Source organism: Jaculus jaculus, chromosome 18 (genome assembly GCF_020740685.1).
Source record: "Jaculus jaculus isolate mJacJac1 chromosome 18, mJacJac1.mat.Y.cur, whole genome shotgun sequence".
Lineage (NCBI taxonomy): Eukaryota > Metazoa > Chordata > Mammalia > Rodentia > Dipodidae > Jaculus > Jaculus jaculus.
In genome coordinates this window covers 12135326-12156191 of record NC_059119.1, presented here as the reverse complement: position 1 = coordinate 12156191, position 20866 = coordinate 12135326, and the positions used below count along the sequence as shown (strand labels likewise).

The 20866-nt window shown below is 53.8% G+C and overlaps 1 protein-coding gene across 2 annotated transcripts in view; it reads right to left on the bottom strand.

Annotated features, from left to right (window-relative positions):
• Adamts14 (ADAM metallopeptidase with thrombospondin type 1 motif 14) overlaps positions 1–20866 on the bottom strand; it is a 78485-nt gene that overhangs the window by 22929 nt on the left and 34690 nt on the right. For both annotated transcript variants that reach the window (XM_045137415.1, XM_045137416.1), the window contains exons 5-12: positions 13229–13312; positions 12020–12167; positions 9470–9575; positions 6564–6707; positions 5633–5765; positions 4203–4316; positions 1642–1790; positions 317–492 (exon numbers count right to left, since the gene is read on the bottom strand). In XM_045137415.1, coding sequence (XP_044993350.1) covers positions 317–492; positions 1642–1790; positions 4203–4316; positions 5633–5765; positions 6564–6707; positions 9470–9575; positions 12020–12167; positions 13229–13312 — 1054 coding nt within the window. The remainder of the gene's footprint in view (positions 1–316; positions 493–1641; positions 1791–4202; positions 4317–5632; positions 5766–6563; positions 6708–9469; positions 9576–12019; positions 12168–13228; positions 13313–20866) is intronic.

Below are 20866 nucleotides of genomic sequence, written 5' to 3'. Positions count from 1 at the left end.
AATGTCTGAGAGGCACCCACTCCCACAACCACACCACCAGCCGCTCCACAGAACCTCTAGCAGAAGGGTCTTAACACCAGCCAATTGCCTCGCATCCGCTGGGAAACTGTCGTCATGAGCATACAAACCAGGTCTTGTTGGTGACTGTGACCCAAGGGGTACACACCACAAAACCCTGTGGCAAACGTGCCCCTGGGTATACCCTTTGATACTTCATGTCTCTACACCTCAGTGGGCGGGAGCCCAGGAGGGAGGTCCTGTCGGAGGGCACAGGGCTCCACACATGCCCAGGACTTGGGCAGAGCACGACACTCACCATCTTCAGGCTCATAGGGGAGCCAGCTGTGCTTGGCATTCTGGTGGGTGTAGTAGGAGTTGCGCTTGGCACACTGCTGCGCCCGGAAGTCCTCATAGGGCCCGGGGCATTCCTCACTGTTGCAGATCTGGTATTCGAACATGGGTCCTGAGCACGGGCGGCCTCCGTAGGCTGGGCTGGGGCAACAGAGAAACGGGGTGACCTGGCTTGGCTAGGAGGGCCGGGGGCAGGGGAAGGCGGCTCCCCTCACGGGCTGAGATGGGAGAGCTCAGCAGCAGGGTCGAGTCACCCAGCTCCACTAACTTATCAACACGCGGGAAGTATAAGACACTCAGTCCGTGGTGGATCCCATCCAAACCGGGTCGGCAACACTAACCACAGCCACAAACAGCCACTATGTCGGAGGGAGCTGGGGCCACTGTGTCTTGTCACCTGCCATTCTATCTATTCATCACGCCACTCAGTGCCAGGCGGCCTGGACCAGGCCCCACCCCTGTGAGAATTCCTAGGCCAGGGACTCACGCCGGCCTTAGCCCATCCCCTGCTTCTCATGAGCGTGTCTTTACAAAGCTGCTCTACCCTGGAGATGGGAACTAGGCAGAGCTGAGGCCCTGCAATCCCAACGTCACGGAGGCAAAGACAAGATCTTGCCAGAAGGAGGAAATGTCCCTTCAGGAAACTGAACCTGGGTCCTCTAGTTTTGCAGCTAAAACTTGGGTAGAAGGTAGAGGATTTGATATATATTTTCAAAAGTTTTCAAAAAATGAAAGGGGGGCTGCAGAGATGGCTCAGCGGTTAAGGCACTTGCCTGCAAAGCCTAAGGACCCATGTTTGACTCTTCAGGTCCCACTTAAGACAGACACACAAGGTGACGCACATGTCTGGTGTTTGATTGCAGTGGCTGGAGGCCCTGGAGCACCAATTCTCTCTCTCTCTCTCTCTCTCACACACACACTCTCAGAAAAAAAAAAAAGAAAGGAAAATCTGTGTGTGTGGTAGAAAACAAACCTGAGGCTGGTGTGTATATCGTGTTTAGACCAGTGTTTACACAAAGCTCAGTAGGTTCGGGTTTGGGGTAACTGGCCGACCTGCCTGGGCGGAATCTTCTGCATGTGAGAATTCAAGAGTCACCAACTCAGACACATCCAGACCTGGTGTGACACCAGGAAACAGGTGGGAGAGAGAGACTGCCCCACGCCAACGATTTGGGCGCCCATCCACAGACTGCCTGGTAGGGACCATTCTCTCCCGTACCCCGTCCCCTCACTGCCTTCCCCTCTGAGTCTGTCCAGCCCAGAGAGGTGGCCCCAGGCCAGCACACTCACGGAGGGCTGTCGCAGCTCCGACTGCGGGACCGCACTCCACCTCCGCACGACCGAGAACACGAGCTGAATTTGGTCCAGGAACTCCAGCCTCCATCCTGGCCGTACGTCTGCTCCGGCGACTTCCAGATGCAGTGGCCTTTGAAGCACCACTTGGGTGGGGCAGAGAGCGTGACGTCACTCCGGGCCACCGAGCGGGCGGAAGATACTCCCACAGACAAAGGGGGTAGCCAATGGGTACCGCGGGGAGCTCGGAGCCTTTGAAAGGACTAGCCTGGGAGGGGCAGTGAATAAAGTGCTTGCCTTCCAAGCATGAGGACCCCTCGGTGCCTACATAAATGCTGGGCAGATGTGGCAGCCCATCCGTACTTCCCACAGCCAGGAGCAGAAACTGGGGGGGGGGGGGCCTTCAGGAAAGCTGGCTAGCTAGACTAGATCAGCCAGCTCTGGCTTCTGAGAAACCGCCTTGGTTGATAAGCCAGAAAATGATCAAGGAAGATACCTGTTATCGACCTCTGGCATCTAGACACATGGACACAACACGTGTCTGAGCACTCACACACATGCTCCCGTATACATCAAACACACCACACACACACACACACACACACACACACACACACACGGAATGATCTGGATAGAATCTCAGATCTACTGGGAGCTGAGCAACCTCAAAGAACTAACCTTCCTGGAAGGAGCTACCCTTTCACCTGTACTATGCTGATAACCACATCTGCCCATAGCATTTGATGCCCAGCCTACACAGCCCTCCAGATGTGGCAGACGTGGTTCTGTGACAGCCACGGTGACAATGAATGACAACTGTTTCATTCAGCACTCCTACGGGAGGGCTGAGAGGGCAGGAAAGATGCAATCCTCCTATGCTGTCTGCAGCTGATCTTGGCTCTGTACACAGAATCCCATCAGGGGCCACACGCAGATAAGTATGCCGGGTCCGCCCACGCAGCCGAGGCAGCGCATGCGCATAGGGAGAAAGGTCTGGTTTCGAATCCCAGATCCGTGGTCATCACCAGCTGTGTGGCCATTCCACTTTACTTGCCGGCTAAGTGGGACGCTGGCTCTCTTCCCTTTTACTGCAGGCTGATGACAGAAATCGGGCCAAGCTCTCCAGGTCTTTTTCAAGAGCTGAACTTCACAACGTTGGAGTTACTTAGGGGCATTTTAAGACCCCGGATGTCTGGGCTTGTTCCAAACAGCTGAGTCAGTCTTTAGAGGTAAGAGCCTTAGGGAGCTACTATGAGATGCAGTTTATATGCATCGAAAGTCGGTGTCCAAGCCGGGCATGGTGGCGCACGCCTTTAATCCCAGCACTCGGGAAGCAGAGGTAGGAGGATTGCCATGAGTTCGAGGCCACCCTGAGACTACAGAGTTAATTCCAGGTCAGCCTGGACCAGAGTGAGACCCTAACTCGAAAAACCAAAAAAAAAAAAAAAAAAAAAAAGTCGGTGTCCAGGGCTGGAGAGATGGCTTAGCGGTTAAGCGCTTGCCTGTGAAGCCTAAGGACTCCAGTTCGAGGCTCGATTCCCCAGGACCCACGTTACCAGATGCACAAGGGGGTGCACGCATCTGGAGTTCGTTTGCAGTGGCTGGAGGCCCTGGCACGCCCATTCTCTCTCTCTATTTGCCTCTTTCTCTCTCTCTGTAGCTCTCAAATAAATAAATAACTAAAATAACAACAAAAAAATAAAAATGTCAGTGTCCAATTAAGGGACTTCTTTTCTCTCTAAGTTTTTATTTAATTTATTTGAAAGAGAGCGAGAGAGGCAGATAGAGAGAACGGACATGCCAGGGCCTTCAGCTACTAAAAACGAACTTCAGACACATGCGCCACCTTGTGCATCTGGCTTACGTGGGTCCTGGGGAATCGAATCTGGGTCCTTTAGCTTTGCAGGCAAGCTGCTTAACCACTAAGCAATCCCTCCAGCCCCAACTCAGTGACTTTTCGAGATTGCAATTATGTGACCTTCTCAGAAATCCAATGTCAGAACACTGCCATCACCCCAAAATGCTCCTCTGTGGTCCTCTGCGGTCACCTCCTGCTCTAGGGGCAGGAACTTTAAGTTTCCCCAGATGATGTCAGCATGTGCTGGCTAAGTCTGTATGTGGGGCTACAACTGGGGAGAGCCTAGAACTCTAACGAGAGTGTGCAGAGAGGAAGCTGGGGACTGGGAAGGGAGCAGGACACGTGGAGACCTCTCCTCACCCCTCACCTGCCAATCACTACTCCCTGTGCAGTCCCAAGGCGCCCCATGGCCCATTTGGGGGTCATTGTTTCATCTGTTTAACGGGAGAAAGCTATTCTGCTGGTGGACCTTGAGATCATGCTAAACCTGGCCAACTGAAGGATCCAAGGGCACTGTGTGTGGGAAAGAGGGCAGCGTGGGAGGCGGCAGGACGCCGGGCACACATCCACGGCACACTAGGCTGCTATCCACACGTGCACAGGTGGGACCCCCCAGCCCTTGCACCCATGCCCGGGGAGAGGCGGCCCACAGCCCGGGAGGGCCGCTTCCACCACAGCACGCCCCACCCCGCGCGGGTACCTTGCCTGCTGCGCACTCGGTCCCGTCCAGTGGGGGCCCCTTCTTGGTCTTGCAGAAGTAGGGGTTGTCTGGGTGGCTGCACCACAGTTGCTTGCAGGGCTCAAAGGTCCTGAACTGCAGAGCGAGGGGCATGAGGTTGGCAGTGATGAGGAGAAAGGCGGGTGAGGTGGATGTTGGGGCCCAGGGTGTTGGAAGGAAGCCACACACACATGCACGCACGTGTGCACGCAAACACACATGCTCACACACACATACACACACTCACACATGTACACACGCACGGACACACACGCACACTCACACACACGGACACACGCACACACACTCAAGCTCCACGCCACCCAAGTGCCAGTGGCTCCTGGCACCCTCCTCTCCCATGAGGGCACTGAGAAGGGGTCCTGAACAATGAATGTATGCCTGTCCTCTCTTTCATCATTTTGCAGCTCTGCAGCAGTCTGGGCCCAAGATCCTCTCAGTCCTGTGCCTACTGGGGGGCCCCGGGTGAGGTTGAGACTCCCACTTCCTCTACTGTGGACAACCAGTGAGTCCAGAGCTCGGTCACCTTGTGCTGTAGATTGTCAAAGAGCACCCCGATTTCTTTACTACTTTCTCAGCCTCCCCCCACCGGGCACCCAGGCATCTATCTATGAACACAACGCCGGGTGCTGACACCCCACACCCTGGTCTTTAGCCCCAAAGCAGTGCTGTGCTGCGCCAGGTTACCTGCCCCTAAGGGACCTGGAGAGTGGGGACCACACACCAGAATCCTCCTGTTACCAAGCAGGGCCTCCTATCGAAGGAAGGAGAGGAGGGCCAGAGGTGCATGGGACCTCTTAAGAAAGCCCCTCCCCTGAGTTGTCCCCTTTTCCGGGTCTCTCCTGGGTGTCTCAAGCTGACCTCCAGCCCCGAGGGTCTCCCTCTGCCCTGTCCTGCAGGGTGGGGACGGGGGGGGGTGCTCCCTGGCATGATTGATGCTTCAGGCAAGTAAGGACAAGCAAGTTCAGAAGTGAGGAGTTAGAGTGACATTTCCCACCATAGCCCCCAGTGGTGGGAGCTCTTTCTTCCCCCAGGCCCAGTCCCTGCCTGACCTGACACCTGGACCACCTCACAGGTAAACTCCCCAGGGGACTAGACCAGCACCCATAGCGGCTGGCCTGCTGTGTCCTCCTCTTTCCACCCTCCCTAGGGCCGGGGTCTGCTCAGGTCTGTCTACACATCCGGCCCACACGTAGAACTGGGTGCCATCTCCAACCCTGTCCCTACTGTCTCCCACCCCCGCCATGGCTGGCACCAAGCCTGCAGGCCCGCTGCTGCTGAAGTCTGGGCGCAAGATGTTTCCCAATCCTGTGTACACAGGAGGCCCCACTTCCCCTGGCGCCCCACGAACGACCGGCCTGGGTCACGCCGGCCCGCCGCCCCTGCCTACTCACGGCCAAGCAGGTGTGGTACCCAGCGCCAAAGTCGAAGCGGCACTGCTCGTCCATGGAGTAGTTGATCCCGGGCAGCTCCGGAGGCTGCGGCCAGGCGCGCTCGAAGGGGTCGTCCAGAAGACAGTCGTAAGAGCTGCGGGGGGGAAGGGGACCTGAGCCAGCCTGAGGACCGCAAGTCCCAGGCCCTCCCTTCCCAGGGACAGGCTTTCAGTGAGCAAGGAAGGTGTGCAGTCATGGGCCCGCGCACCCCTCCCTTCGAGGGTCTATCTCACAGAGTGCCACTTACGGCCGAGGGTAAAGGGCATCTAGACCTGATGCTCAGGAGCTCCGCTTGTAGGCGGCCTGGTGAGTCATTCGTGCCCACATTAAAGGGACACTCTACGGACGAGAACGAGACTAAGAGTTGATTCGTGAACAATTTGAGGGAGGCGCCCACCCCCACCATGCAGGCAGTGTGTCGGGCAAACTGCTCGGGTCAGCTTCTGGGGGAGGTCCGTGTGTGTCGCCCTCTGGCTGTCACACCTCCCCTGCGCCTCCTTGTCACATGTCCTGCTCACATCTAGGTCTCTGGGGAGAAGGAGCTCGCCCCCATTTAGGGCTCCTCACCTGCAGCATCGGGTTGCCTATAGAACTGGATGAATCCAGATTCCCAGGTCCAGCCCCCAGCGGGCTCTAAATGGCAAATGGGGCAGAGCCAGGGAACCCTGGTTTTCGATAGTTCTATGTCCATAGTCACCTGGGCACACTGAAAGGGGCGGCTGGATGCTAATTTGGGGTGTTTTAGGCCCGGGAGGGAGTTGGGACGAGAAGGGCCACATAAGAGCCAGGCCAGACAGGTGGTGTGAGGATGGGGGGGAGGGGACTCAGGCTGTGGGACCGGGCCACCTGCTCCCCTCCTGCATCCCGGGGGGGGGGGGGATGGGGAACCTACGGGAGGTAGCGGCTGAGCTCCAGTTTGCTGCAGCGGGACCAGTGGAAACGGTGGAACGCAGCCTGCACCAGAGGCGCCATGACGCTGCCCAGGGACGTCTCATCGTCACAGCCGTTGCCCTGGCTGTCATGCTCCATGCCGAGCCTGGAAGATGGAGGGTGAGGGGGTAAGGGGCAGTCATGTTTTAGAATCCTACCCCTGCAAAATTAGGCAGGTGGACCCGAGGCAAGAGATTACATCCTGACCAACAAATTTGCACCTGGGGGCTGCAGAGATGGCTCAGTGGTTAAGGCGCTTGCCTGCAAAGCCTGAGGACCCCAGGTTCGATTCCCCAGGACGCATGTAAAGCCAGGTGGCACGTGCATCTGAAGTTCCTTCACTGCAGGCTGGAGGCCCTGGTGCATCCATTCTCATTTTTTCCCCCTCTCTCTTTCTCTCATCTCGCTCTCCTTGCAAATAAATAAATAAATAAAATTTACACTGCATCTGCTGGCCTCAGTTTCCCAACTACGTTTTTTTTTTTCTTTTCTTTTTTTCTTTTTTCTTTTTGTTTTTGTTTTGTCAAGGTAGGGTCTCGCTCTAGCCCAGGGTGACCTGGAATTCACTATGTAGACTCAGGGTGGCCTTGAACTCATGGTGATCCTCCTACCTCTGCCTCCTGAGTGCTGGGATTAAAGGTGTGCTCCACCACGCCCAACTCTGTGATGGTTTTTATTGCTTGTCAGCTTGATAGGCCCTAGAGTCACCTAGGAAACAAGCCTCTGGCCATGCCTGTGTGGGACTGAGGTGGGAAGACTCTTTTTTAAAAATATATTTAATTTTTCTTAATTTATTTGAGAGAGAGAGAGAGAGAGAGAGAGAGAGAGAATGGGTGCACCAAGGCCTTCTGCTGCTGCAAATGAACTCCAGATGCGTGTGCCCCCTTGTGTATCTGGCTTACATGGATCCTAGGGTACCAAACCTGGGTCCTTTGGCTTCCCAGACCAATGTTTTAACCACTATGCCATTTCCCTAGCCCGGGAAGATCCATTTTCACTGTGGGAGGCACTAGTCCAAAGGCTGGGGTCTTGGACTGGGTCAAAAGAAGAGAGCTGGCCGAGTCCTCTGGCTCTCATGGCTCTCTGCTTCCCCACTGTGAGCTGAATGCTAACCAGCTACTTCCAAATCCCGCCACCACGCCTTCCCCGCCATGATGGATGGCAACCTTGAACTGGAAGGCAAAATAAGCCCTTCCTTCTGGCCAGCAACCCGGCAGTAACTAACACACTAACCTCGCCTCTGCTCCCCTCTCCTGGACGCCTGGCTTGCCCCCAGTCCCTACCCATATCCCCCGAGCTCCTGAGGATGGTTCAAGCCCCACTCCTGCTACAGAACCCCAGCCCCACGGCTGCACCCACGGGCTGACCTCCAGAGCTGGGGCCACCTGAACCACCCTTGGCAGCTTTGCCCATGTACCAGACCAAAGGCCTCTGTGTCCACAGACCAGGCTCATTCAACGCCTCAGGGTGTGAGTCTTGCAAACTCCCCCAGGCTCTGCAGGCCATAGCGCAGAGCTCTGCATGTGGTAGGTACCCACACAAGAGTTTAAATAAAATAAAATAAAATAGAAACCTTTGCTCTTTATGGCTAGCATTCAACACCAAAGCCAAACAGTCACAGTTTCTTCCATACTTCCAGTGGCTACATCCGGCCTTGATCATAAGACCTATAAGGCAAGGACCTCCATGCTTGACCCTGTCTCACTGAAGGGAGGGACCCCTGCTCAGGGAAGAGGGCGCCTGTTGCTCTGTGCAGGAGAGAATCTGGCCCATGGTCAGTGTTCAAGAAGCCCTAAGCGTGGGGCTGGGAATATGGCTCAGCGGTTAAAGGTGCTGCCGGTCCAGGTTCAATTCCCAAGCCACTCACAACAGCCAGTTCACAAGTGCATACAGTTGGTGTTCGTTTGCAGTGACAAGTGGTCCTGGTATGCCCATGCATGCATGTGCACACACACACACACACACACACACACACACTTTTAAAATTTTAAAAAAAGAAGTGCTGGAGAGATGGCTCGCAGTTAAGGTGCTTGCCTGCAAAGCCAAAGGACCCCAGGTTCAATTCCCCAGGACCTACATAAAGCCAGATGCACAAAGTGGCACATGTCTGGAGTTCATTTGCAGTGGCTAGAAGCCCTGGCATGCCCATTCTCTCTCTCTCTCTCTCTCTCTCTCTCTCTCTCTCTCTCTCTCTAATAAATAAAATAATTTAACTTTTTTTGAAAACAGAAGTGCTCAGTGAAGTCTGGCACGGTAGTGCACACCTGTAATCTCAACACACAGGAGACTGAGACGGGAGGATCAGGAGTTCAAGGTCATTCGCATCTACATGGTGAGTATGAGACCAATCCATACTGTAGGAGACCCTGTCTCAAACAAACAAACAAACAAAAACTAGTTAAGTAAAAAAAGATAAAATAGTGGGTGGGTGAGTTCTAAACAACATCCAAACCCACAGAGCTGGCTGCCAGTGCTCACCTGGCCTGCCACCCAAACTTAAAGAGTGTATGGTGGGCTTGGGCCAGCCCCTCTGTGAGCACCGGACTGGGCCACTGAAAGATCCTGAGGTGAAGACAGGATGGAGGGAAGCCAAGGAGAGAGACCACCCAGACAGCAGGCCCTGCTTAAGGCAGGGACATTGCCCCTTGCCTGCCAAAAGCTATGACACATTCGGTCCCCACGGCCCTGGGACTGGGAAGCTGGGCCCAAGACACCCCCAGAGCTGACACAGGCACGAGTCCCCCCTGCGGGCACCTGGAAGACGCGGTGTCTTGGTGACAGGGAGGGACCTGCCCTTTCTCCCGGGCCTGCAGCTTGGCCCGTGGCTCCAGAACTACCCACTCCACTCACGCTCCCAGTTGCACTTACACATGACCGGTCTCATGGGCCACCACAAAAGCCGAGGAAAAGCCATCCTCGTGGTTGAGGGCACAGCTCCTCAGGGGGTGGCACATGCCAGTGACAGGTGCATAGCCTGCCAGGGAGAGAGAAGTCACAGGTAGGTAAGGCGGGGCACACAGACGTGGATGCCCAGCCCAACCAATGCAGGGACATCCTGGCTCAGTGAGTACGGGAGGTTTCTGGAGAAGAATATTCTCGAATATTCTCCTCCCACGTTCCCTACGGAGCGAATGGACGCCTGGCTAATGTCAGCCCCCTGCCTACAGTTTCCCACGGTCTGTTGGTGACGCCTCCAAACACCTGGAGCTCCCAGACAGAACGCTACTTTCTTTTTTCTTGTTAACTTTATTTATTTGAGAGAGCAAGAGAGAAAGGGGCAGAGAGAGAACTGGCACACCAGGGCCTCCAGCCAGTGCAAATGAACTCCAGACATGTGCACCCCCTTGTGCATCTGGCTAATGTGGGTCCTGGGGAATTGAGCTGAGGTCCTTTGGCTTTGCAGGCAAGCACCTTAGCCACTAAGCCATCTCCCCAGCCCCGAGAAGGCTACTTTCTTGCCTTCTCCCTCGAGCCTTGCTTTAAGTCAGCCCTTCAGTCAATCTATCTCCCGTCAGTTCATCAACAAACCAGCTGGGTACGCTTTCTTGGTGGTGGTCGGGATGGTGCAATATTAGGTACCATGAGGGGCCAATGCAGGGCCTTTTGCCTGAAGCTGCTCCTGAGAGTCGAGACAGGAAGGACTGTTAGAGTCCAGGAGCTTGAGACCAGCCCGAGCAACACAGAGAAATCCATCTTGGTATAGAGAGTGGGCCATGGGAGGGGGTTACGATCAAAATACGTCATATACATGTATGAAAACTGCCAATTAAAAAAGTTTCAGGGCTGGAGAGACAGCTTAGCAGTTAAGACACTTGCCTGCAAAGGCAAAGGACCCAGGTTCAATTCCCCAGGACCCACGTAAGCCAGATGCACAAGGTGGCGCATGCATGTGGAGTTCGTTTGCAGTATCCATTCTCTCTCTCTCTTTCTCAAATAAATTTTTTGGGGGAGGAAAAACTCCTGGGTAAAAGGGGTGACTCAGATCTTGCCCCTGCTCCCAGCAAACCCCACCACGAAGGAAGGTCTAATCCAGCTGGGTGGCAATGGGCTTCAGGGCCAGTTAAAGGGCAAAGGGTCCAGGGAACGTGAAAGAAATGGAAGGAACAGCCGGGTGTGGTGGTGCACACCTTTAATCCCAGCTCTCAGGACACTGACAGGAGGTGTTCTTTGCCTATTGTCAAGTGTAGAGTTCCCCTTGTGTTAGAGTCGGGGCAGAAGCTGCCTTCCATTTGCCTAGGTTTGGGGACATAATGAGGGGACACAGGGGAAGTGGCTGGAGCGCCCCGACCATCCCGGTGCTTTGGGATTTTTTTTCCCACAAGCCATGTCATTCCACACACACGTGAATGTCTGTGTGTGCCTGTGCCTGTGTACACACATGTCTGGGTATGTGTGCCTGTACACGCATGTGCAGGGTCTCCACGTGTGCTCTATCTTACCGTGTGCACGCCTGTGTCTATGCGTGCATGTGTGTATACACGGGATTCGGTGGTTAGACGAGCAGTCCTGAGGGTGCAGGGCTGGCTGATCCATTTCCAGCAGTGAACTAGAAAACCCCCAAAAGTCCTCGATGTGAGGCCTGGAGAGCCAATGTGGCCTCAAGTCTACCGCTTGCCTTCCGTGGGGCACGGGTGAGCCTGCTCACCATTCTGCTCCGCACATGGGAAACTGAGAGGGTCGAAGATGCATGTGCTGGGCTGGAGAGATGGCTTAGCGGTTAAGGTGCTTGCTTGCGAAGCCAAAGGAACCAGGTTCAATTCTCCAGGACCCATGTAACCCAGATACACAAGGTGGCACATGCTTCTGGAGTTCGTTTTCATTGGCAGGAGGCCCTGGCGTGCCCATTCTCTCTCTCTCTCTCTTTCTTTCTTTCTTTCTATATAGCGCTCTCTCCTTTCTCTCTCATAAATAAATAAAATATTTTTAAAAGCTGCATGTGTTTGTTATAGATATGCACAGTGGTCAGCACTCTCTCATGAACGTTCATGCTCCTCTTGGCCCTGTGAGCAGCTGTGACTTGTGAGTTGAGGGCACCCAGGGCTGATGTGGTCCTAGGTCTGCAGAATGAGGGTTGGGGGGCATCAGCCTCCTTTTCTACAGCCCACACGCCCACCCCAAGTGCCTACAGCCAGTGACAGATGCCAGGACCTGGTGGGAGCTCGGGCATCACTACGTCACTACACTCAGGCTATGCTGAGACACTGGGCACCCCAAAAGGGGAATGTTTTCACTTGCCCTGGTTCCCAAGGTTCCCAAGCTCCAAGGCTTTTCCCCCACTGTCATCCAGGCTCTGTCCCTGCAATCCTCCCTGGGGTGGTCCCCGCAGGGAGCACCCTTCTCCAACCCCCGTCGTGAATTTCTACCTCTGCTCTGCAGGCTGCTCACACCTGGCCACGGCGAGCTCAGTAGCTTGCGTACCTGAGGGCCCGAAGTTCTGCCGGGTGAGGAAGATGACGTGGTCGTGGTGCTCAGTGTGGCTGGGGTCCTGACGCTGCTGGGAGAAGGCCCAGCGACACACCTGCTCCAGGCTGCGAGAGGGGTTCCCGCGCTCAATCAGGCTCAGGGACTGTAGGGACAGGGAGGATGTCAACGGTGGACTTGGCGGGGATCCTGGACACCCCAGGAGCTCCCTGTGGTGGTTTGAGTAGATGGCCCCCAATATATTCACTCTTCTATTAGTTAATAGTTTGCATCTGCAGCCACCTGGCTGGAGGCGGTGTCACTGGGAGGATCTTAAGGCGCGGTGGTGGGTTTCAGATGTCAATCTAAAGACATGCAAAGCGTGCCTAGCTGGAGCTCCTGAAGTGTGCTGTGCTGTGTGTGGCTTTTGGTTTGTGCTTCTCTCTGTCTGCTTGGACCTGTGAAGGCAGGCCAGCTGCTTCTGCCATTATGTAACTTCCCCTGGATCTGTAAGCTTAATAAACATCCCTTCCTCCATAACTGTGCCGGGTCTGGACGTTCATCTCAGCGAACCTGAAGCTGTCTGCCACACTCCCCTTGTACTTAGTGGGGGGATTCCAAGGCCCAGAGGACTGCAGTGTCCATCCCAGAGGTCACCAGCTATTTCCTCCTGGCTGCTGCCAGGACAGAGCCTCTGTGCATTGAGGAGGCTTCACGCACCAAGCACTATTTGGCTCCCGCATCCACTAGACATGGCACATCCTACTGTTTCCAATGCCCTCAAGTAACCTACAGTGCTAGGCTGAGCCCTTCCCTGTCCTGCACACTCGCTGTCTCGTCCAATCTTTACAGAAGCTTGTGGAGAAGATCTTGCTTATTACCACCCATTTAGAAAGGACAAGGGCCTGGTCTAAGACCAGAGGGGCCAAGGCCTCCAGATCAACGACGACAGCGTTGGACTCCATCCCTGCCCATCCTCCAGAGCCCCGCTGGCTCCTCAAGGAGAGAGGCCAGCTGCCCAAGGACACAGGTTGTTCCTCTGCAGAAACCTGTGATTCCTGCTTTCCAGCCGCTGTGCCTCCTGCCTCCTTGAAGCACTGGTTCTGATGGTCTCAGCGTTCTGACTCGGGTGTCTGTCCCTCCATGCCACACCACAGCTGGTCCTACGCTGGGGATTCCCAACCTTCTTCCTCCCAATCCCTGCTCGCTGGCAAGCAGGGGGCTTACCTGTCGATAGCCCACCATGATCAAGCGGACCAGGGCGATGTTCATGTGGGTCCCCAGGGACTCATCATGGTATATCTCGTCCACCTGCCCGAAGATGGCACATTTTAAGGGAAGCAAATAGACCCCAACGGGCCGTGACATGCTACACACAGAGCCAGACTCCTAATGTACGGTGCCCCCTTCACCCCTCCATGACCCACCCAACAGCCCTCCTCAGTCCCTCAGTCCTGCCTTACCATGTGAGGACACTAAGGCTGAATGATATGAAGCCTCGACCAAGGGCACGTGACTGGCAAACTAGCGAGCTGGGCTTCCAAACCATGGACGTTTAATGACAACCCTGAGCTCTTTCCACAAAGCCAGTGTCAATGGCAGAGGTTGGAAGGGGCTAGTCCTCAACTCGGCAAATTCTGGTCAAGACACTAATCTTTCTAACCCTCTGAAGAACTTCTTCTAGAAAGGTCACCTGACTGAGGAGCTCGCCCTCTCCTGAGAATGCCCACCTATTAAGTTGTCCATTGGACATCCCAGATTTAATTTTTTTTTTTGTTTTTTTGAGGTAGGGTCTCACTCTGATCCAGGCTGACCTGGAATTAACTCTCTCATCTCAGGGTAGCCTTGAACTCGTGGTAATCTTCCTACCTCTGCCTCCCGAGTGCTGGGATTAAAGGTGTGTGCCACCACGCCCAGCTCCAGGTTTAAATTTTTTAAATAGCTTTTTAAAAATATGGGCTGGGGAGATGGTTCATTGGTTAAAGGTGCTTGCTTGCAAAGCCTGCCAGCCCGGGTTCAATTTACAGTATCCACATAAAGCCATATGCACAAAGTGGTACATGTATCTGGAGTTCACTTGCAGTGCCAGGGGACCTTAAATGTACCCATTCCCTGTCTCTTTCATTGTCTGTCTCTCCTTCTCTCTCTCTCTCTCTGCTTGCAAATAAATTTTAAAAAAATTAAAACATTTCACTGTAAAAAAAAAAACTAAAAAAAAAATTAGAAAAAAAATTTTAAAAAATTAGAAAATTCAGGCTGGAAAGATGGCTTAGTGGTTAAGGCACTTGACTGCAAAGCCCAAGGAGCCAGGTTCCATTCCCAGCCCACGTAAGCCAGATACACAAGGGGGCGCACGCATCTGGAGTTCGTTTGCAGTGGCTGGAGACCCTGGCCCGTGCATTCTCTCTCTTTCCCTCTTTCTCTCCCTCTCTCGAGCTCTAATAAATAAATTTAATTTTTTTTTTAAAAAGAAAATTAAATAAGCTACACTAGTAGTGACCAGTCGTAATCACCTCAGTTAAGAGATCTCCTGCTACGCGGGCAAGCCCGTGGGTCACTTTACCAAGTGAGATCACACTGGACACGCATTTGCACTCCGTTTGCGTCGTGGACACGCCCAATGCCTTGAGCAGCGAGGTCCCTGGCATGCGCGTAGGCTACGCCGCCGCTGGACTCCTCCCCCGGATGGAGTCTGAGAGGCTCAGAAGTGGCATTCACGCAGCCAGTCAGCGCCACCAATGGTAAAGCAGCTACTGGGAGCCCGGGGGTCCAAACCCTAGCTCTGCTCTTTATCAGGTGCTGGCTGGAGACACAGCAAAAACAATGAAAATAAAAATAAAAATAAAAGCCTTCAAATCTTTTTCTACAGAATGAGAATGGGAACAATAGGCTATTATGTTAATGTATATGTCTGCGACTCACTAGTGAGCCCCAGAGGCATGGTCAGTGGGCAACGATGGATGCCTGCCCACATGGCTTCCTGGGAGCTGGGATGGAGCTTTTAAAAAAATATTTATGGGCTGGAGAGATGGCTTAGCGGTTAAGCGCTTGCCTGTGAAGCCTAAGGACCCCGGTTCAAGGCTCGGTTCCCCAGGTGCCACGTTAGCCAAATGCACAAGGGGGCGCACGTGTCTGGAGGTCGTTTGCAGGGGCTGGAAGCCCTGGCGCGCCCATTCTCTCCCTCTCCCTCTCCCTCTACCTGTCTTTCTCTCTGTGTCTGTCGCTCTCAAATTAAAAAATAAATAAATAAATATTTATTTATTTATGTGTGTGTGAGAGAGAGACAGAGAGAGAGAGAGAGACAGAGACACAGAGAGAGAGAGAGAGTGAGAGAGGATGGGTACACCAGGGCCTCTAGTCACCACAGATGAACTCCAGACACATGCACCACCCTGTGCATCTGGCTTTATGTTGGTACTGGGAATCGAACCTGGGTCCTTAGGCTTTGCAGACAATCGTCTTAACCACTGAGTCATCCCTCCAGTCCCTCCTGCCTGTTTTGTGCACACCAGTTCTAGCTCCCCTTACCCCACGGCCACCCACTGTTTCCCAAATAAATGTAAAATAATCAGTGTACTACGCTGTCCACCAAACAGAAAAGAACAGTGTTTCCCACCCCACTCGGGAGCTGGGAGGAGACCCAAAGGGCTGCGGCACACACCCGTCCTGGGCCGGCTGAGAAGGAAGCCAGGCTGCGGGCTCAGCAGAAGCTACAGGAACCACAGGGCCCAGCTCCAGCCTCTTGTCCCCATGCTCAGCGCTGGTAGCTGCCACCAGTGTATCAATGTGCAGACTTGAGAAGCCATCAGCATCAGGCTTCCGCCACAGACCTTCCTGGCACGCATGTCTGGATCCAACTAAGTACTGACCAAAGCCTAATGACCACCAGGGTGGGCACATGGGCCCTGCCAAACTCTGCCACGAGGCATGATGGACAGGGCCATAGCACAGGGCTCCCTCCTGTCCTCCTGCCTCCCTGGTGGGACAAAGACTTCATAGGAAGAAAAGGCCCCACGCCATAGAAATGACATCCTCCTCACCTGCAGGCCCAGGACTTAACCATGAGGGGAGGTGCCATCCTCCACACACACCCATGCTCCCTAAAAGAATGCCAACCTCGGGATGCTTTGCTGATCACCCCCTGGCATTCCGTTTTCAGGGAAGTGACTCTTATCCTGACTTTCCAGCCCCTTCAATGCCAGGCCATGGCTTGCTTTCCACAGCGGGCTACGGCCAGTGTCGTGGACAACGCAGATGGGGCGTGACAGGTGAGGCACAGGCCGCTCCTCCGCATGTGGCCCCCTCATGCACTTGCATCAGGCTGCCGCTTATCCCGAGGCAAAAGAGAAAAGCCGCTGGGGGGCGCTCGGGGTGGGCATCTTCTGGAGGGATCCCTGCACCACTGTCTTTCCCCCACATGCACACACATCAAGTTGCCACTTAGCCTGAGAAAAAAAAGAGAAGGGTCCCTGGGGCACTTGGTGGTGGGCATCTGCGGGGCTTCTGGGCATCTGGAAGAATCCTTGAGCCACTGTCTCCCCCCCACACGTCTCTGCAATAGGTTGGGCTGTGCACCAGAATCTCGCCATGTGACGGTCGGCTCTCTGTATTGGGCAACTGGGCACTGAAAACCTTTGCGAAGTCTGTATGAACACACTGATTTTGTTTTTCTTGCCATCACTGCCTAGACAATACGGTACAGTAGCTATCTGCAAAGTAATTGCATTGCATTCACCGTTATGATTCAAAGTATACAGGAAGGGACTAAGGATGTATCTCAATGGTAGATCACTTGCCTAGTATCCGTGAGGCCCTGGATTTGATCCTCAGCACTGAAGTAAATAAGTAGATAAATAAATATACACAAGGGACCCTGGAAGTTTTACAGTTGACTGGCCAGGCGAAATGTACCAACTGAGGCAATGATGGCCTGTCTGCTATGGGGCAAACCAACTGCTCTCTGATTGGACTAGAGGGAATTCCTACTTGGCACTGAAAACCTAATCACAAGCTTATGGCTTGGGAGGTCATAAATCCTAGGGGGAAACTACTGCTGGTGACTGGCTAAGGGGATATATTATGCCCACCAAACTGCCCTCTAAATCCTTAAGTTTATGCCCATGTATTAATGCTTCTCTCTCTCTCTCTCTCTCTCTCTTTTTTTTTTTTTTTTTTTGGTGTTTCAAGGTAGGGTCTCACTCTGGCCCCAGCTGACCTGGAATTCACTATGTAGTCTCAGGCTGGCCTTGAACTCACAGCGATCCTCCTACCTCTGCCTCCGAGTGTTGGGATTAAAGGTGTGCGCCACCACGCCTGGCTTCCTCTCACTTTTGGTTAGAGATGCTCCTCTTTTCAGACGGTGGTGACCACTGAGGTGACTCAACCAAAGTGCTGAGAAGTGACCATGGAGGGTTTAGCACTGAGTGAGGCATCTCTTTCACACCCTCCAAAGCTCAGGGACCATTGCGGAAGAGGTGGTAGAAAGAATGAAGAGCCAAAGGAAGGGGAGGAGTGCTTGTAACTCTGTCTTCGAGACACAAAGTGGCCTTGAGATTCATGACCTCACAGTAGCCAATGCTGCCTACACAAGACCTGAGTGATAGGAGGGAAAAATGGTGACTTCAATATAGATGACAGAGGGCTGGAGAGATGGCTTAGCGGTTTAAGACATATGCCTGTGAAGCCTAAGGACCCAGGTTCGATTCCCCAGGATCCACGTGAGCCAGATGCACAAGGGGGCGCATACATCTGGAGCTTGTTTGCAGTGGCTGGAGGCCCTGGTGTGCCCATTCTCTCTCTCTCTCTCTCTGCCTCTTTCTGTGTCACAAACAAACAAATAAATAAATAATATATTTAAAAAAATATAGAAGACAGACTGGCTGGAAAGAAGAAGAGACTCAATGGAGAGGGGACTTGGGAGGGGGGTTATGATTATGGCATATTGTTGATATTTATGGAAGTTGTCAATAAAAAAGTTTAAAGTGAATGAATAAATACCCAGGAGGATTGTGTAGGCTAGAGAGAGGACTTCAGCACCCACAGATTTGGGGGGCCAGGGTGGGGGGGAGGGTCTTAGAACCAATACCCTAGGGACACAGAAGGGTGACTATACTCATTTCTGTCATTCCCTTGGCAGGGCAAAGCCACTCATCGAGGCCTTCCATGACCTTCGTTCCAACTGCTATCCATCCAGCCCAGGACACTGATGAGGCGAGCCTTGTTCTCCCAAGCTCTCTGGTCCAGTTCTTCTCCGGGCCCTGGCATGCTCACGTGCGCACACCCCGAAACGTCCAGGCCGCGTTAGAGTTGAGTCACAGGCTTGGGATGTGACTGAACAGCCTTGAGGTCTTTTACGCACGGGCCAGGGAAGTGACTGGCTGGGCCCAGCATGTTGGCAAGGACCTCAGGCACTGCCTGGCACAGTAGCTGTGCCTACAGGGGAGGCCCGGGATCCTAACTATGAGCCACTGTCACCGGGACCTTCCATGGCCGTGTCCCAAATGCTGGAGGGGACAGAGGCCAAGGAGCCGGCCCGGGGGCCATGGCTGGACACAGGAAAACATGACATACACAAAGGGCAGAGAGAACAGTACGAGCAGTCTCCTCGCTTCTCATCCCTGAGCCAAGTTCAAAGCCACCTCTGCCAGGACCCCCAGGCTAGGGTTTGAAATCACAGACTGGCCTGAGATAGCCACTGGGCGTGTACCCGAAAAACAAGCAAAGGTCAGGAGTCTGGCCAAGCAAGAGGAAACGCAACAGCGGAGAGGGCAGGACAGGTAGAGAGAGTACTGGGGCTGGAGGGAGAGACTGCTGCTCCCCGAGCACCTACTGGGTGCCAGGCACTGTGCCTAGGACTTGGCGTACCACTTCACAACGCCTCATGGAATGATTCCCATCCCATAGGCAAGAAATCCAAGTTTCATGAGGGCTGGGGATATGGCTCGGGTGGCAAAGGGCTTGCCTGGTATGCAGAAAGCCCTCGGCTCGATCTCCAGGCACCACGTAAACTGGGCACGGTATTTCATGCCCGTAATCCCAGCACTCAGAGAGTGAAGGCGGAAGAGCCAGGAGCTCAAGATCACCCTCAGCTACTCAGAAGGTCTGAGGCCAGCCTGGGCTACATGGACTACGGGAGACCCTGTCTCAAAGAAAAGAAAATCGGGCTGGAGAGATGGCTTAGCGGTTAAGGCAACTGCCCATGAAGTCTAAGGACCCAGGTTCACTTCCCCAGTACCCACATAAAGCCAGATGCATGCGTAAGGTGGTGTGTGCGTCTGGAGTTTGTTTGCGGTGGCTAGTGGCCTGGCGTGCCCATTCTCTCTCTGTGTCTCTTCCTCTCTCTGCCTCTTTCTCTCTCAAATAAATAAATTAATTTAATTAAAATATTAAATAGAATCAAAAAAGAAAAGAAAATCCAAACCTCACCCCATCCATTTATATTCAGCTACTATGCAGTGATGGCTTCTGGGTAGCTGAGGAGATGAGCAACGTTCCCAGTTCAGAGGAGAAAGGCAGGCCCTTCCTCTGTACCCAACATCTGAGCCGACCAAGGGTGGCATTGCAGGAAACAGGCAAAAATGGAGCTCTTGGGCAAGGGCAGCAGAGCTGTGGGCCTGTCTTCCCTTGGGTCGGAACTCTGACCTTGCCACGGTCAGGAGCCACATCAATAGGCCCTGCCTCAGCGGGCACCTGGGAGGAGGCGGAAAGCAGGATGCCTGGTCTCTGGACGCGTCTCCCGTTGTGAAGGCCACCTGGCTCAAGTTCGCGACTGTGACCTTGTGTTTCATAGGGCTGGCAGCGAGCAGAGCTCACCCTCCGCTCACCGGCACACCTCTAACAGCACCTCCCCTGGGATCCAGCTCTTCGGCCCACCTGACCTCATGCCCAGGCTGTTTGTGCAGGGTGGCTCCAGAGGGCACGGCGACAGACCCACCCCGGCCAACAGAGACCCTTTCACCAGCCCACAATGCTCAGTATTTATCCTGCACACCCAGCGGTGAAACACAGAACCCTTCATGTCCCAAGCAGGCCTGCCTGGGCGTAAACAGAGACGCGCGGGGGCCTGGCAAGTCCTCAGCCTTTTCCTGTGGCCTGAGCTCAGTGTTCTAAACCCATCAAGCGCTTCTGCGCTGCGGAGGAGGCAGGAGGATGGCTGGCTAGGGCAGACACCAGGCAATTGGCGCAAGGCCCTGCAAAGAGGAAGCCTGGGCCAAGTCAATGGCGTCGGATAGTTTGAAACCACTTCCCGGGCTGGAGAGATGGCTCAACGGTTAAGGCGCATGCCTGCGAAGCCTAAGGACCAGGGTTCGACTCCCCAGAACCCACGTAAGCGGGATGCAGATGGTGGCACATGCTTCTGGAGTTTGTCTGCAATGGCTAGAGGCCCCGTTGTGCCCATTCTCTCTCTCTCTCTCATAAATAAATTTTAAAAATACTTAAAAATAACTGCTTTCCACTTTGGCAGTACCTTATATCATCTCAGAAATAGAATTTCAGGAGTCTGCCTGCCTCTGTGCTTTGTGTCCCTCAATGCTCTCTTCACTGTGAGGGGACCCAGAGCCATGGCTACCATGTGTCTCATGCCAGGAAGGACAGCCCTTCATGTTTCCTCTTTGAGGGAGCACAATTTCTCTCCGAGTGACAACTGAAGTTATTACTCAAGGCCAGAGTTCTTGCCACCATGAAGACTGGCAATTCTCGGTTGGGGAAGCTGTCTTAAAAAATATAAAATATAAAAAAAAAATATTTATTTATTTATTTAATGAGAGAGACAGGCAGAAAGAGAAAATGGGCACACCAGGGCCTCCAGCCACTGCAAACAAACTCCAGACGCATGCGCCACCTCGTGCGCCTGGCTTTATGTGT